The 13,153-nt window shown below is 39.6% G+C and overlaps 1 protein-coding gene across 5 annotated transcripts in view; it reads left to right on the forward strand.

Moving 5' to 3' along the window:
• bckdhb (branched chain keto acid dehydrogenase E1 subunit beta) overlaps positions 1–13,153 on the forward strand; it is a 358,392-nt gene that overhangs the window by 82,358 nt on the left and 262,881 nt on the right. For all 5 annotated transcript variants that reach the window (XR_005943144.1, XR_005943143.1, XM_041188861.1 and 2 more), the window contains one exon: positions 3,145–3,253. Coding sequence is in view for 3 of the 5 variants with exons in the window: in XM_041188861.1 (XP_041044795.1) it covers positions 3,145–3,253 (109 nt within the window). In the remaining 2 variants the exon portion in view is untranslated. The remainder of the gene's footprint in view (positions 1–3,144; positions 3,254–13,153) is intronic.

Consider the following 13,153-nt stretch of genomic DNA (forward strand, 5'->3'; position numbering starts at 1 on the left):
TGTCAATTGCTGTGTAGTCCTTATGTGGGAAATTTCATAGGGGTACCCCAGCACATCATCTGGGGGACCTCTTGGGTATGATGCCCTGGAAATTGGGTTACGGGTCAGTATTCTGTTTTCTATCCGCCAAAGTGGACAATCTCATTTTTTCAATTCATTCTCCATCTGCCAATTTTTTGCCTACTTACTTAACCTATCTATATTTCTTTGCAGACTCTTTGTATCCTCACAAGTTGCTTTCCTACCTATATTTTAATTGTTACCAAATCTGGATACAATACTGTCAGTTCTGTAATCCAAGTCACTAATTGTTTTGACGTGGCTGATGATGTGTGTTAGGCGGATCAAATCGATGAGGGAAACTTGATCGTGCTATTACAACAGTTTTGCAATTTGTATTTATTTCGAGATGTGTGCACTGAATTCAGAAGTAATAAAGGCAAAACTCAGCTATGTTATAACAGAGTAATAAATCCACCAAGACTTTAGAGATTTAAAAAAAAAACTAAATTAAAATATTTAACAAAAGCAGAGATTTCAAGATCTACAAATTACTGCTATAATAACTCCTAAAATCCCTAATTAGCGTAGCTCCCAATTACACCCCCTTTAAGGCAACAGTCCAAAAAATAGATTTTAGATTTTAAACAGATGCAGCAAATTAACACAATACCTTGACAGTGGAATTCAAAATGGCTCTCTTCAGCTTCGGTTTCTGTAGACAGCAGATTTATGCAGAAATGCTGGAGGCTTCTCAATTCTGTTAGATCTTACAATGCCTTCCCCTAACACACAGCCTCAAAATCCTTTATTATGTAAATTCCATTGTTCCCACATGCCTTTGGGACTTTACCTTTCTAATAATATAAATCTTTTCATGTTGCTACTATTCTCATTAACCTCTTTGAAATTCAATTCCTCCTTCATCTATCTAAAAATGCAAAACCCCTTTACACCTTACATGACCGCACACATATTTACTCATTAGTAAGACACTTCTACACCTTACTCTTTTTGATAACTTCAACTTGCAATCTGCTTAACTATAAAATGTAATTAAATCTCTCACGCACACACACACACACACACTAAAGCACAACCCCCATAAACCTACTTTACAATAAACTAGAAAAATATTATGAAAATTATTATACTCTCATGACACTAATATAGAACGTAAATAGTTGAACCCTGCAGTGATCTCTGTGGCACCTCACTCAGTACAATTGCCAACCTGAAAATGACCCATTTATTCTGACTTTGTTTCCTGTTAGTTAGCCAATCCTTTATCCATGCCAATATATCACCTCCAACACCATGGGCAGAATTTTCTGCCTGTCAGGTGGGTGGGCCTGACCCAATCTCCAGTGGGCGCGGAGCCCATCGCCGCCAATGAAGTGGGCCGCACCGCCATTTTACGTGGGCTAGCCAATTAAGGCCCGGCCAGGGTGACATCCACTGGGAAGCACTATGCGCTCCTGTATGGGTGGGGGAAATCCCTGAAATCGAGAGTGCACTCTTTCGCGCATGCGCATGAAAGAGGGCACATCTCCCTGAGGCTAAGTGCAGCCTCAGGGAGATCGCCTGGACTTTTAAAAATATTAAAAATAGAAAAAAAAATTTACTTACATGTCCCCTTATGTGACATTGTCACATGAGTTGGGACATGTTCATAATTTACAGAACAACTTTATTACAATTTTTAAAACCCTACATGAAACCTCATCCCGCAGATGGATGAGGTTTCATGTTTTTTCTGTTTGCCGCTGGGCCTCCTGGCCTGCCTGCCAGCCTTAAGGTTGGATGGGCAGGTCCTTTAATTGGTTAATTGATCCTGTCAATGGCCTCAAGTGGCCAATGACAGGTCGGCTGGCCTGCAGTTGATTTTGCTGCGCCCCTGCCTTCCTGAAAATTTAAATGGGGCGGGATGACGTTGGGGGTTCCGCCCGACATCATCCCGTGTCATTTTACGCGTCAGCGAGCGGGCCCCGCCCCCAGCCCGCTGATGGCAAAATTCTACCCCATGAGTTTTTATCTTGTGTAGTAACCTTTTTACGTGGTATCTTATTGAATGTCTTTTAGAAATCCAAATACACTACAGCTACTGGTTCCCTTTTTCTGCTTGTTACACCCTCAAGGGACTCTAACAAGCTTATCAAACTCCATTTGTACAAGAATAAACCTAGTACCGGTCACATACTAAGATTTTATGGAAAACAAAGCTGCTCTTCCTAGAATAAGAATATAATGCATACAAGTGAGGAAGGCATTCAATCGAACACATACCTCCGCCACACTGTGTTAACTCTGTTATTACATTTACGCAGCTCTTCCTTGAGGCTTTGTCCTGCCTGGTTGATGCTCTGTAACCACAAAGTGGAAAAAATAAATCTTTTTGTTAAGAACTTCCATCTCACCGATGAGGCTTCAAACCAATCTATATCCAACAACCTGCTCTGAGAACTCTGCTCACATTTTGACAGCTGTGACAAATTCCACAACAGCTGAGACAATCCACAACAGTCTTAAATGATCAACAACATTCTAAATATAACAACCCAAAACATTCTTTAAAAAAAAAAATCAATTCGCCCTATCTCGCAACGTTAACAGATCCTTCAAAAAAAATCCCAGGATCCAGATCCAAATCTGCACCTTTGTCAAAACTAGTCAGCTCTTCCTTTGGCCATCCCTAATCTGTGTACTAAGTTTCATTTAAGCCTGTCCATTAGTTTTTGAGGTGTGTTGTTTATAGTCAAACAGACTAATGGGGTGAAAATATTACCTCCGCCGACCTTCAGTGGCAGAAGTAATAACTATGCAATATGTTAATCCAAGTTGGCTAGAAATTAGATTTCAAAAAATATTTTTCAAGTTTTAATAGTATTCTGCTATTAGGTTTTTCTAAATCTGCAATTTATTAATGCCTGACAACCATGTGAAATGGGCATTAATTAAACTGTAATCTGAAACAACATGCAGCTTCTATGTATTAACGAGCAATGGGTATTCTGAGAAAAAAACACTTCAGATGAGAAGTCAGCGGAAGTACTACTGGAGACATGTCTGGAAGGTAACTTAATAGATAGGTCGATCATACTGTACTAATGTGGGAGAAAATCTTAAAATACTTTTTTGTTACAGGTGGTTATTCCAAGAAGCCCTATCCAGGCCAAGGGATTATTGCTATCATGCATAGGGGACAAAAATCCTTGTATCTTCTTTGAACCTAAAATTCTTTACAGAGCTGCTGGTAAGTTTCCAGGTGTATTGTCTTCTTTGTTTCTGATGTAAGAATAATCAAGCAGCACATACTACATTTATTAATTTTGTTGGAATTAATACGGCTATATAAGCTTAAAAAATCAGTGTTTTAATTCATTGGAAAATACAAATGCATTTGGCAAAGGTCAAAACCAGACAATTTTGTATGTTGGATTTCAAATAAGACATTCCTGTTTTGTCATCCTTTTGGTTTTTATGTTGGCTTTCTGTTTTTAGTTCAACTAAGCACAGTATTATTATGTTGTACTTTTCAAAGCCCGACATTATTAAGAAAATATTTTTTGGCACTTGATCTTTCTTGTATGTTGAGTAAGATTTGAAAGCACTCTATGATGTGTAAGTATAACACTGGAGGAAAAAAAGTCTTCTGAGAGGAAGAACAATCAAGCAGCACAAAGCCTTTAATTGAAAATTCAGTTTTCTGATTTCAGGGACAATGAAAATAGAAGTATGCAATTGGAGCTCAAGATTGTTTGGAAGATAAATTCACTGCAGTATAGCACTTTGTTCTAGATATGACTCCAGCCAGTGGACAATTTTAGGTAATCTTGTGACATGCATTGGTAATTGGCTGAGAGGTAGGAAGTAGCATGGGGATAAGGGGTACATTCTCTGAATACTGGAACGTGACAACTAATGTTCTCCAGGAAATTTGTATTGTGTGTCAGCTTTTCGCAACATATGCTGGTGCTTGGAAGAAGGAATAGAGAGTTCTATATTCAAATTTGTAGATGATACAAATTTAGGCAACTTAGCAAGCCATGTGGGTTGGACCAGGAAGTTACAAAGGAACATAGACAGATTAACTGAGTGGACAAAACTATGGCAGAGGGGAGTTCACTGTGGGGTTGTGAGGTCATTCACTTTATCTGAGAAAGACCAATTGAATTTTTTTTTATAGGAGCCGTGATGGAGTAAACGGATTTTAGGTATCTTTGTACACAAATCACTAAAAACTAATGCACAGGTACAAAAAGATTCAAAAAGTTAAATAGAATGTTAACCTTTGTCTTAAGGGGAATGGAATGCAGAAGTGAGGAAATGATAGTTTTACAGAGCATTGGTCAGACTTTATCTGAAGTACTACGTTCAATTTTCAGTATTGACCCTCATGGAAGTGGATAGAGCCTAGGAAAGGGTGCAGCATAGAATCGCCAGAAAGATATCAGGCCTTAAAGTGTTAAATTATGAGGAGAGCTCGCATAAAGATGGCATTTAAAAGATTAAGTGGAAAAATAATTGAGGTATGTAAAAAGATTGTGATTCAATAGGGTAGATAGAAACTATTTGCTTTGGTGGGGGAATCATGAACAAGAGGGCGTAAACTGAAAATTAGAGCTGGGCCATTTCGGAGAAAAATTGGGAAGCATTTTTTCACGAAAGGAATATGGTGGAAATTTGGAGAACTTAATTAAAAGATCTATGAATGCTGGATTAATTAATATTTTCAAGACTGGAAAAGACTTGCATTTATGTAGTATCTTTCATGACCATAGGACATTCCAAAATGCTTTACAACCAATGAAGGACTTTTGAAGAGTTGCCGCTGTTGTAGGAAAAAAATGGCAGCTAAATTTCAGACAGCAGGTTCCCATAAAGAGCAATGTGATAATTAAATAATCTGTTTTTGAGATATTGACTTAGGGATAAATGTAGGCCAGGACATTGGGGTAACTTCATTGCTCTTCTTCAGAAAGACAGGACATCAGATTTAAAGCCACATTGGAAAAAAATTACCTCCGACAGTGTAGCACTCAGTACTCATTAGAGTATCAGCCTTAATTTTTGTGTTCTACTCCTGGAATGGGATCGATAGATTATTGGGTAAGGGTATCAAAGGATATGGAGCAAATGAAGGGTAAATGGAATTGAGGTACTGATCAGCCATGATCTAAAAATCTTGAGCTGAATGGTATTCTTGAGTTTGTTTGTATGTATATTTGCAAGCATGTGCATATGTATAATATATATCTGCGTATTTGTAATTATGAGTGAGTATATATGTAAATGTGTATATGTGTAAATGCATCTATGTGTGCACCTGCGTATGTGCTTATGCATGCATGTGCATATATGAATGTTTAAGTGGCTGGATGTACAAGGATATACATGTGTTGATGCATTAACATGTAAGTGCATGTGTGCATTTATGCATTTATATGTGTGTGTAAATATTATTAACAAAAATACCTGCCCTCTGGATGTGAGTGATGCTAAGGCTTCATTTATTGCCCATCTCTAGTTGTGCTGTTAAGGTGGTGGTGAGACGACTTCTTGCACTACTGCAGTCCTTGTGAAGTTACTCTCACAATAGTATCAGATATGAAATTCCAGCAGTAATGAAGGAACAGCAGTGTAAAGGGATCTGATTGAAACTTACAGAATACTGAAAGGCCTGGATAGAGTGGACATGGGGAAGATGTTTCCATTAGTAGGAGAGACTAGGACCCGAGGGCACAGCCTCAGAGTAAAGGGAAGACCTTTTAGAACAGAGATGAGGAGAAACTTCTTTAGCCAGAGAGTGGTGAATCTATGGAATTCATTGCCACAGAAGGCTGTGGAGGCCAGGTCATTGAGTGTATTTAAGACCGAGATAGATAGGTTCTTGATTGGTAAGGGGATCAAAGGTTATGGGGAGAGGGCGGGAGAATGGGGTTGAGAAACTTATCAGCCATGATTGAATGGCGGAGCAGACTCGATGGGCCGAATGGCCTAATTTCTGCTCCTATGTCTTATGGTCTATGCCCCAGTCAGGTTTGTGTGACATGGGGAGGTCCTGGAGTGCACCTTGGAGGTCTTTTTGTGACATGAATCTGATGTATGTAGGATTGCAATGTTGAAACAGGTCCTCAATCCAGGCCCGGAGAATATATGGGAAAATTTAAAATGTGAACAGCTGTATCATGTTAAGGTACAATTTTCACTGGAAGCAGTTCTGCGCTATAAATGGGCTATTACAAGAAAGGATAAAATTGATGAGCTTCTAGAAATTGAGAAGAATAATTTATGTGAGAGCTAGTATTTTCTGCTAAAGAATAATCTTAGTAGAACTGTAAATTGTCCTGGCATTTCTGAACATTCAGTTTCCAGACTACCGTGGAAGCCTATTCCAACTGTGTGTGAAATAAAAGCTGCTACTGGTTGCTGTTGTGACAGAGTGGGTATTTTCCTTAGCTGCAGCAGTTACAATCCTGAAGTGGTACATTCTGTTCCTCTGACTCATAAATATAAGTTTTATAGATCTGCAGGAATCATGCCAGTTCTAACCACATGGTGTTAAAATACATAAAGAACCTCCATTTTTTGGTAGATGAACTTTGATTGGTCTAAACCCACAGATTGACCTGACTCTTAATTGGTTTCAGACATTCATTTGCAAAGTTTGTTCATGGAAACATAATATTCAGAGTCTGATTTATGTAAACCAAAATGCCTATATTTCCATATTTTACAATTGATACTATATATATTTTAATTAATTTAAATATGCCCATTTAAAATGTTAGAGATAAATTGTAGAATTCTACAAAAATATTCTATAAAATAATAGTTCATTATTTATCCACGTGGAATAGAATATTGCTTTGAAAACGATGTCTTCCCTGTCCCTCCCCATAACGAGAATGTTAACAAGGAGGGAAAAAAAGCAATGTTAAGATCTAGCAGTTAAGTAACCTGTGAATGCTTGACATCAAAAGATGTTTGCTACAAAATTAAGATCAAAAACTGATTGGTAGTGGAATTTTATTAATAGGTGACCAGTTTTCACAAGACAAAAAGAAATAATGATGGTAGAATAGTTGCACGTTGGCACCAACAATATAGAGAGCAGATATTGAGATCCTAAGGTCAGATTCTTAGGAGCTAGGCAGGAAGTTAAAAAGTAGATCTTCGAGGGGAGTAATAGTGCCATGCGCTGAAAATGGAAGATAGGGAGGATCAACGCATGTCTTTAGGAAAGTTGCAGGAGGGAGGACTTGAGGCATCGGGTCAAGTTCTCGGACAAAAGGTATCTATTCAAAAGGGACAGGTTGCACCTCAACAGGACTGGGACCAATCCCCTTGTGGGAAAGTTGACCAGTATGGTTAGGCAGGATTTAAAGTAAGTTGGCAGGGGATGGGCACCATCATATAGAAGTAAAAAAGAAAAATAAGGGGCATAAAGTGAGTGTTGAATAGTATTAGAGAAGGAATTAGGACCATATTAAATAGGGATGGGCTAAGAAATACTAAGAGGACTGCAAAGACAGGATTACAGCGCATGTATGTAAATGCACAAATATTTTGGCTACAAGAGCAGGTCAGAGGCTAGGAATTGTGCGACGAGTAACTCGCCTCCTGATTCCCCAAAGGCTGTCCACAATCTACAAGGCATAAGTCAGGAATGTGATTGAATACGCCCCACTTGCCTGGATGAATGCAGCTCCGACAACACTGAAGAAGCTGGACACCATCCAGGATAAAGCAGTCCGCTTGATTGGCACCACACCCACAAACATTCACTTCCTCCACCACTGACTCACAGTAGCAGCAGTGTGTACCCATCTACAAGATGCACTGCAGGAATTCGCCAAGGCTCCTTGGACAGCACCTTCCAAACCCACGACCGCTACCACCTAGAAGGACAAGGGCAGCAAATAGATGGGAACACCACCACCTGGAAGTTTCTCTCCAAGTCACTCACCGTCCTGACTTGGAAATATGTCGCCGTTCCTTCACTGTCGCTGGGTCAAAATCCTGGAACTCCGTTCCTAAAAGAACTGTGGGTGTACCTACACTATATGGACTGCAGTGGTTCAAGAAGGCAGCTTACCACCATCTTCTCACGGGCAACAAGGGATGGGCAGTAAATGCTGGCCCAGCCAGTGAAGCCCACATCTCATGAATGAATAAAAAAAGATCATGCTTGACTAATCTACTTGAATTTTTTGATGAAGTAACAGAGAACGTTGATGAAGGAAACACAGTGGATCTTGTCTATTTGAATATTAAGAAAGCCTTTGACAAGGTACCATATGAAACGCTGATTAACAAAATTAAGGTTAATGGAATAGGAAGGCCATTGTAAATTGGATTAAAAAATTGGTTTAAGGACAGAAAGCAGTGAATTGTGGTAGATAGTTATGTTTTGGACTGGAGGTGGCGAACATATGAAAAGGGAGGCGGTGAGGAGATGGAAAGGGAGCAGAAGTCAGCCATTCGGCCCCTTGAGCTTGCTCTGCTATTCAATAAGATCATAGCTGAACTGTTTGTGTTTCGAGTTCCATATTCCCATCTACGCGTGATAGCCTTTGATTCCCTTGCCTAACAAGAATCTATCTACCACTGCCTTAAAATTATTCAGTGACCCTGCCTCCACTGCCTTCTGAGACAGAGGGTTCCAAAGTCGTACAATTCTCTGAGAGAAAAAAAATTTTCATCTCTGTCCTATAAGGGTGACCCCTAATTTTAAACCAGTGCTCCCTGGTTCTAGACTCACCCACAAAAGGAAACATCCTTTCCATGTCCACCTTGTCAAGACCATTCAGGATTTTGTATACTTCAATCAAGTCACCCCTTGTCCAACCTATCCTCATAGACAACCTGTTCATTCCAGGTATCAATCTAGTAAACCTCTGAACTGTTTCAATGCATTTACATCCTTCCTTTAATAAGGAGACCAAAACTGCATGCAATATTCGAGATGCACCAATGCCCTGTATGACTGAAGCATAACATCTTTACTTTTATGTTCAATTCCTCTTGTAATAAAGGATAGTATTCCATTAACCTTTTTGATTACATGCTGTACCTGCATACTAACTTTTTGTGACTTGTGCATGAGAACACCTGCATCCCCCCGCACCTCAGAATTCTGCAGTCGTTCTCCTTTTAAATAATACTGTGCTATTTTGTTCTTCCTGCCAAAGTGAACAACTTCATATTTTCCCACAATATACTCCATCTGCCAGATTTTTGCCCACTCACTCAACTTGTCCATATCTGTCTGCAAACTCCTTACATAGATTTAAGATTTTGGGCAAAAGATGCAGGGGGATTTAAAGGAAAAACTTTATTATATTTGCGAGTGATAATGACCTGGAACCCACTCCCACGAGGGTAGTGGATGCGGAAACAATCAACAATATCAAAAAGAAGTTGGATGGGCACCTAAAGGGAAATAAACTTGCAGCATTATGGGGACTGAGTGGGGGAATGGAACTGGCTGGCTTGCTTTGCAGGGAGCTGGCATGGGATTTGATGGGCTCCTCCTGGTCCGTAAATTCCTCAATGACTAATGGAAAAATACACAAATTTCCCAGTATGTTAATTGTGCTTTATGCACAATATTTTACAGAAAAGCCACATATAAAGGGGAATTGGAAGCATGTGGAGCTCCATCACTGTCTGAAGTCTTCAGCGAGTATGCTAGATATGTAGAATGTCAGGCAACAAAATACTCAAAATTGAGCTACGGATGGGTGAACATACCAGCAATTTATAATATTTAAGGAGTATTTTAGGAGTAGTTATCAACGCCCGCGACTTATTGAAATCTGTTTGAGTACCTCATGTCACATACAAAGCATGTCTGTGATAGTTCTATTTTCCAGGGACTATTCATATTGTTAACAGGTGGTGGCAGTGTTGCATGCTTTAGGAATGCCAAATAGTTAATGATGAATTATATATTTATAAAGTAATGCTTTGTGATGTTCAGTTTTTTTTCAACAGCTTTTTAGGTTAATGTGTCCAGGTTACAGAAGTAATATAAGAAATTCTTGTTTCATAAAATTTTTAAAACCAATTTTGTATCAGTGCTGGTGAAGGCGTTAAGAGAATGTCTGCCTAAATCATGGTATTTTTCTTGAGTAGGCCAGGATGGAAAATCAGGCAGGAACTTGAATTGCTCAGTTTTTGCCCGTTTCTACATCCATATCAATCTTTCAGGGATGCTTCTGCTTGACACTATAAATGCACATCCAGATATGGGTGTGAAGAACCTTGCAGCAGCAGTCATTTTCTCCCTCCTCCTTTTCCCATCCCATAGAATTAATCAGATCCTGAAAAAATCAACACCATGAGCCTGCCAGAATTAAGATTGTAAACTGATGCTGGGAAAGTCATTGGGATGAGTTCAGGTTGAGACACACTCTACATTTCCAGGTGCTTTCATTCGATTACTAATGTCCTACCCTTTCTTCCCACCCTGACACCCAAAATGGGATTCAGAAAGTTTTGAGCGAAATTACTTTCAAAGAACGCTAGTAATGTTTCAGCGTTTTGTATTGTTCCACTCAGTGTTGAGAACCATCTATAGGCAGCTCAATATCAATCTTGATTTGTTATGTTCCTCCAGATCTCTAGCCTCCACTGTGAAAGCACTGGCTAATGCAATTAGTTATAGTTAAATTATAGTTCTAAAGAAACTACCACTACTCAATTCCTTACCGTAGTGAAGCAACAACACGCTAAAAAGTGGATGCAGCATGGAATAGAGTGAGTTATGTGATTCCGCGGCCAAGGCTCAATCAAAGCCCTGCAGCCCTGTCACGTCCAATCATGATTGCTGGTGGACAATTAAACAACTAATAGGAGGAGGCTGCTTCAAGAACATCCCCACCCTCAATGAGGTGGAGCCCATCATGAGTTCAAAAAACAAGTCAGAAGTGCTGACTGGATGATACTTCTTGGCCTCCTCCTGAGGTCCACTGCACCATAGATGCCAGTCTTTAGCTAATTTGATTCCTCCATATAACGTCACCTTCAGGGCTACAGGTCCACATAACATTCTAGCTGTAGTGCTGAGGACTTGTGCTCCAGAACTTGCCAAGTTATTTCACTGCAGCTAAATCACTGGCATTGTTCACCAATGTGATAAATTCAATTGGAATGCCCTGTCCACAAAAATAGCAGGACAAATCGCTTATTGTCCCATCGATCTACTTGTAATCATCATCAGCAGATGTCATCAACGGTGCTATCAAATGGTACTTACTCACCAATAACCTGCTCAGTCTGGGTAACAGGATCACCCAGTCTAAACTTAATTACAGCCTAAGTCCAAATATGGACATGAACTGAATTCCAGAGGTGAGAGTGACTGCCCTTGGTATCAAGGCAGTATTCAATTAAATGAGGAGCCATTAGCTGGAGTCACACCTAGGAAGATGCTTATGATTGTAAGAGGCCAGTCATTTCAGCCAGACATCATTGCTGCAGGAATTCCTTGGAGCAGCAGTGTTTTTGGCCCAACTCTCTACAGCTGTTTCATTAATGACCTGCCCTGCATTATAAGGTCAGTATTAGGGCTGTTGCTGCCTATTGCACAGTGTTCAGCTGCATACTCAATTCCTCAGATAATGAATGCAGCAAGACATGGATAATATTCAGACTTTGGCTGATAAATGGCAAGTTATATTTGCATCACACAAGTGCCAAGCAATGACCATTCTCCCAACAGGCAGCTTACTAACCACCTTCCCTTGACATTCAATATCATTACCATCTCAGATCTACTTCACAGCCTCTTGAGTGACTGATTATATGAAAAATTCTACAAAATATTTTGACTGCTTATTGCCTGAAAACTGGAAGCAACATTTATTTTATTATGCTTGTGCACTTTAATTTTTCTTAAAATAGTGGAGGACAAACCTAGTGAGTCGACACTGAAAAGAATGTGCCTTATGAGGTGGCTCCTTTTTAGCAGCATGTCTGCGTTGCAAAATCGTGTTTCTGATCTCATATACTGCATTCTTTCCCTGTCTGATTTTTCAACAATACTTGTGGGCCTCACTTATCCATGTAAAACCTTTCACTAAAAGTATGAAATTTATATCTCATAGGAGATCTTGTGACTTTTGGATAAGCTCACTTTTGTCCCTCATAAATTGACTTGCTGTGGTTTGCATTGCAGTGATTTAATTGTGATTTCTGTGATTTACTCATTGTTTAGTTTCAACTTTGGTCATCTTTCATGTTTGTGAGTGTTCAATTTTAGGTCATTTTTACAGCAGGGAGAAATGCTGTTAATAAGTTACATTAGTGGGCAGCTATATTTGTCCTAACTGCAGCAAAGGAAGCTGGGAGAATGGAATTCTGTTTGGCTGTTCCAATTGACCTGAATATAGAACCCTTCAAGAGGCTACATTTATTCTTGTATCCAGGAACTGATTGAATTGGCAAGATCTGCGTAATTTGGGGTTGTCTAAGGGGATGTTTTTGTCACCAGAGGTATCTTGATGGAGGATTATGCTGCAGGCTGTTCTGCAGAACATTTTCAGGAATAAAAAGGGACTACCTGTGGTTTTAAAGCTCAAATGGTTTTCAGGCCCACAGCAGGGGAGGGCATCAACACATGCTTTGTTCACAGGTGTGCCACCATGCTTGTCGGGGCAGCATCTTCATATGTTTCCAATAGGAAGGGACCAAGCACCAGGTTTGGGTTCAAGACCTTTCTTAGTGGTAAAATTTCCTCAAGTGTTGAGTTTTGCAAATGGAGCCCATTTAACAACTGTTCTGCTTCAGGAGCTACCTCTCTAAACCTGCCCTTTCTCCTCATTTAAGACATGTCAAACCTACTGTTTTGACCAAGCTTTTTTTCACTTGACCTAATAGTTCAATGTCAAATTTTGTCTCTTAATGCTTCTATGAAGTGCCGTGCACTCTTTATTATGTTCAAGACATAATATAAATGCAAGTTTTTGGACTGCTTAGCAGTGCTGATCCTGTACGTTTGGATTAAGGGGACCACCATGTGTTTTGTACTGCACAGCTTCGTAATCCAAAGTGATATCAGTGTTCAGGTGGTGCAGAATGACTAGAAACCTAATGGCTTCTAGGAAGGGTAGGAGACCATCAATTTAGCACTGATATTCATGGCCAC

This window comes from Carcharodon carcharias, chromosome 5, assembly GCF_017639515.1.
Source record: "Carcharodon carcharias isolate sCarCar2 chromosome 5, sCarCar2.pri, whole genome shotgun sequence".
NCBI lineage: Eukaryota > Metazoa > Chordata > Chondrichthyes > Lamniformes > Lamnidae > Carcharodon > Carcharodon carcharias.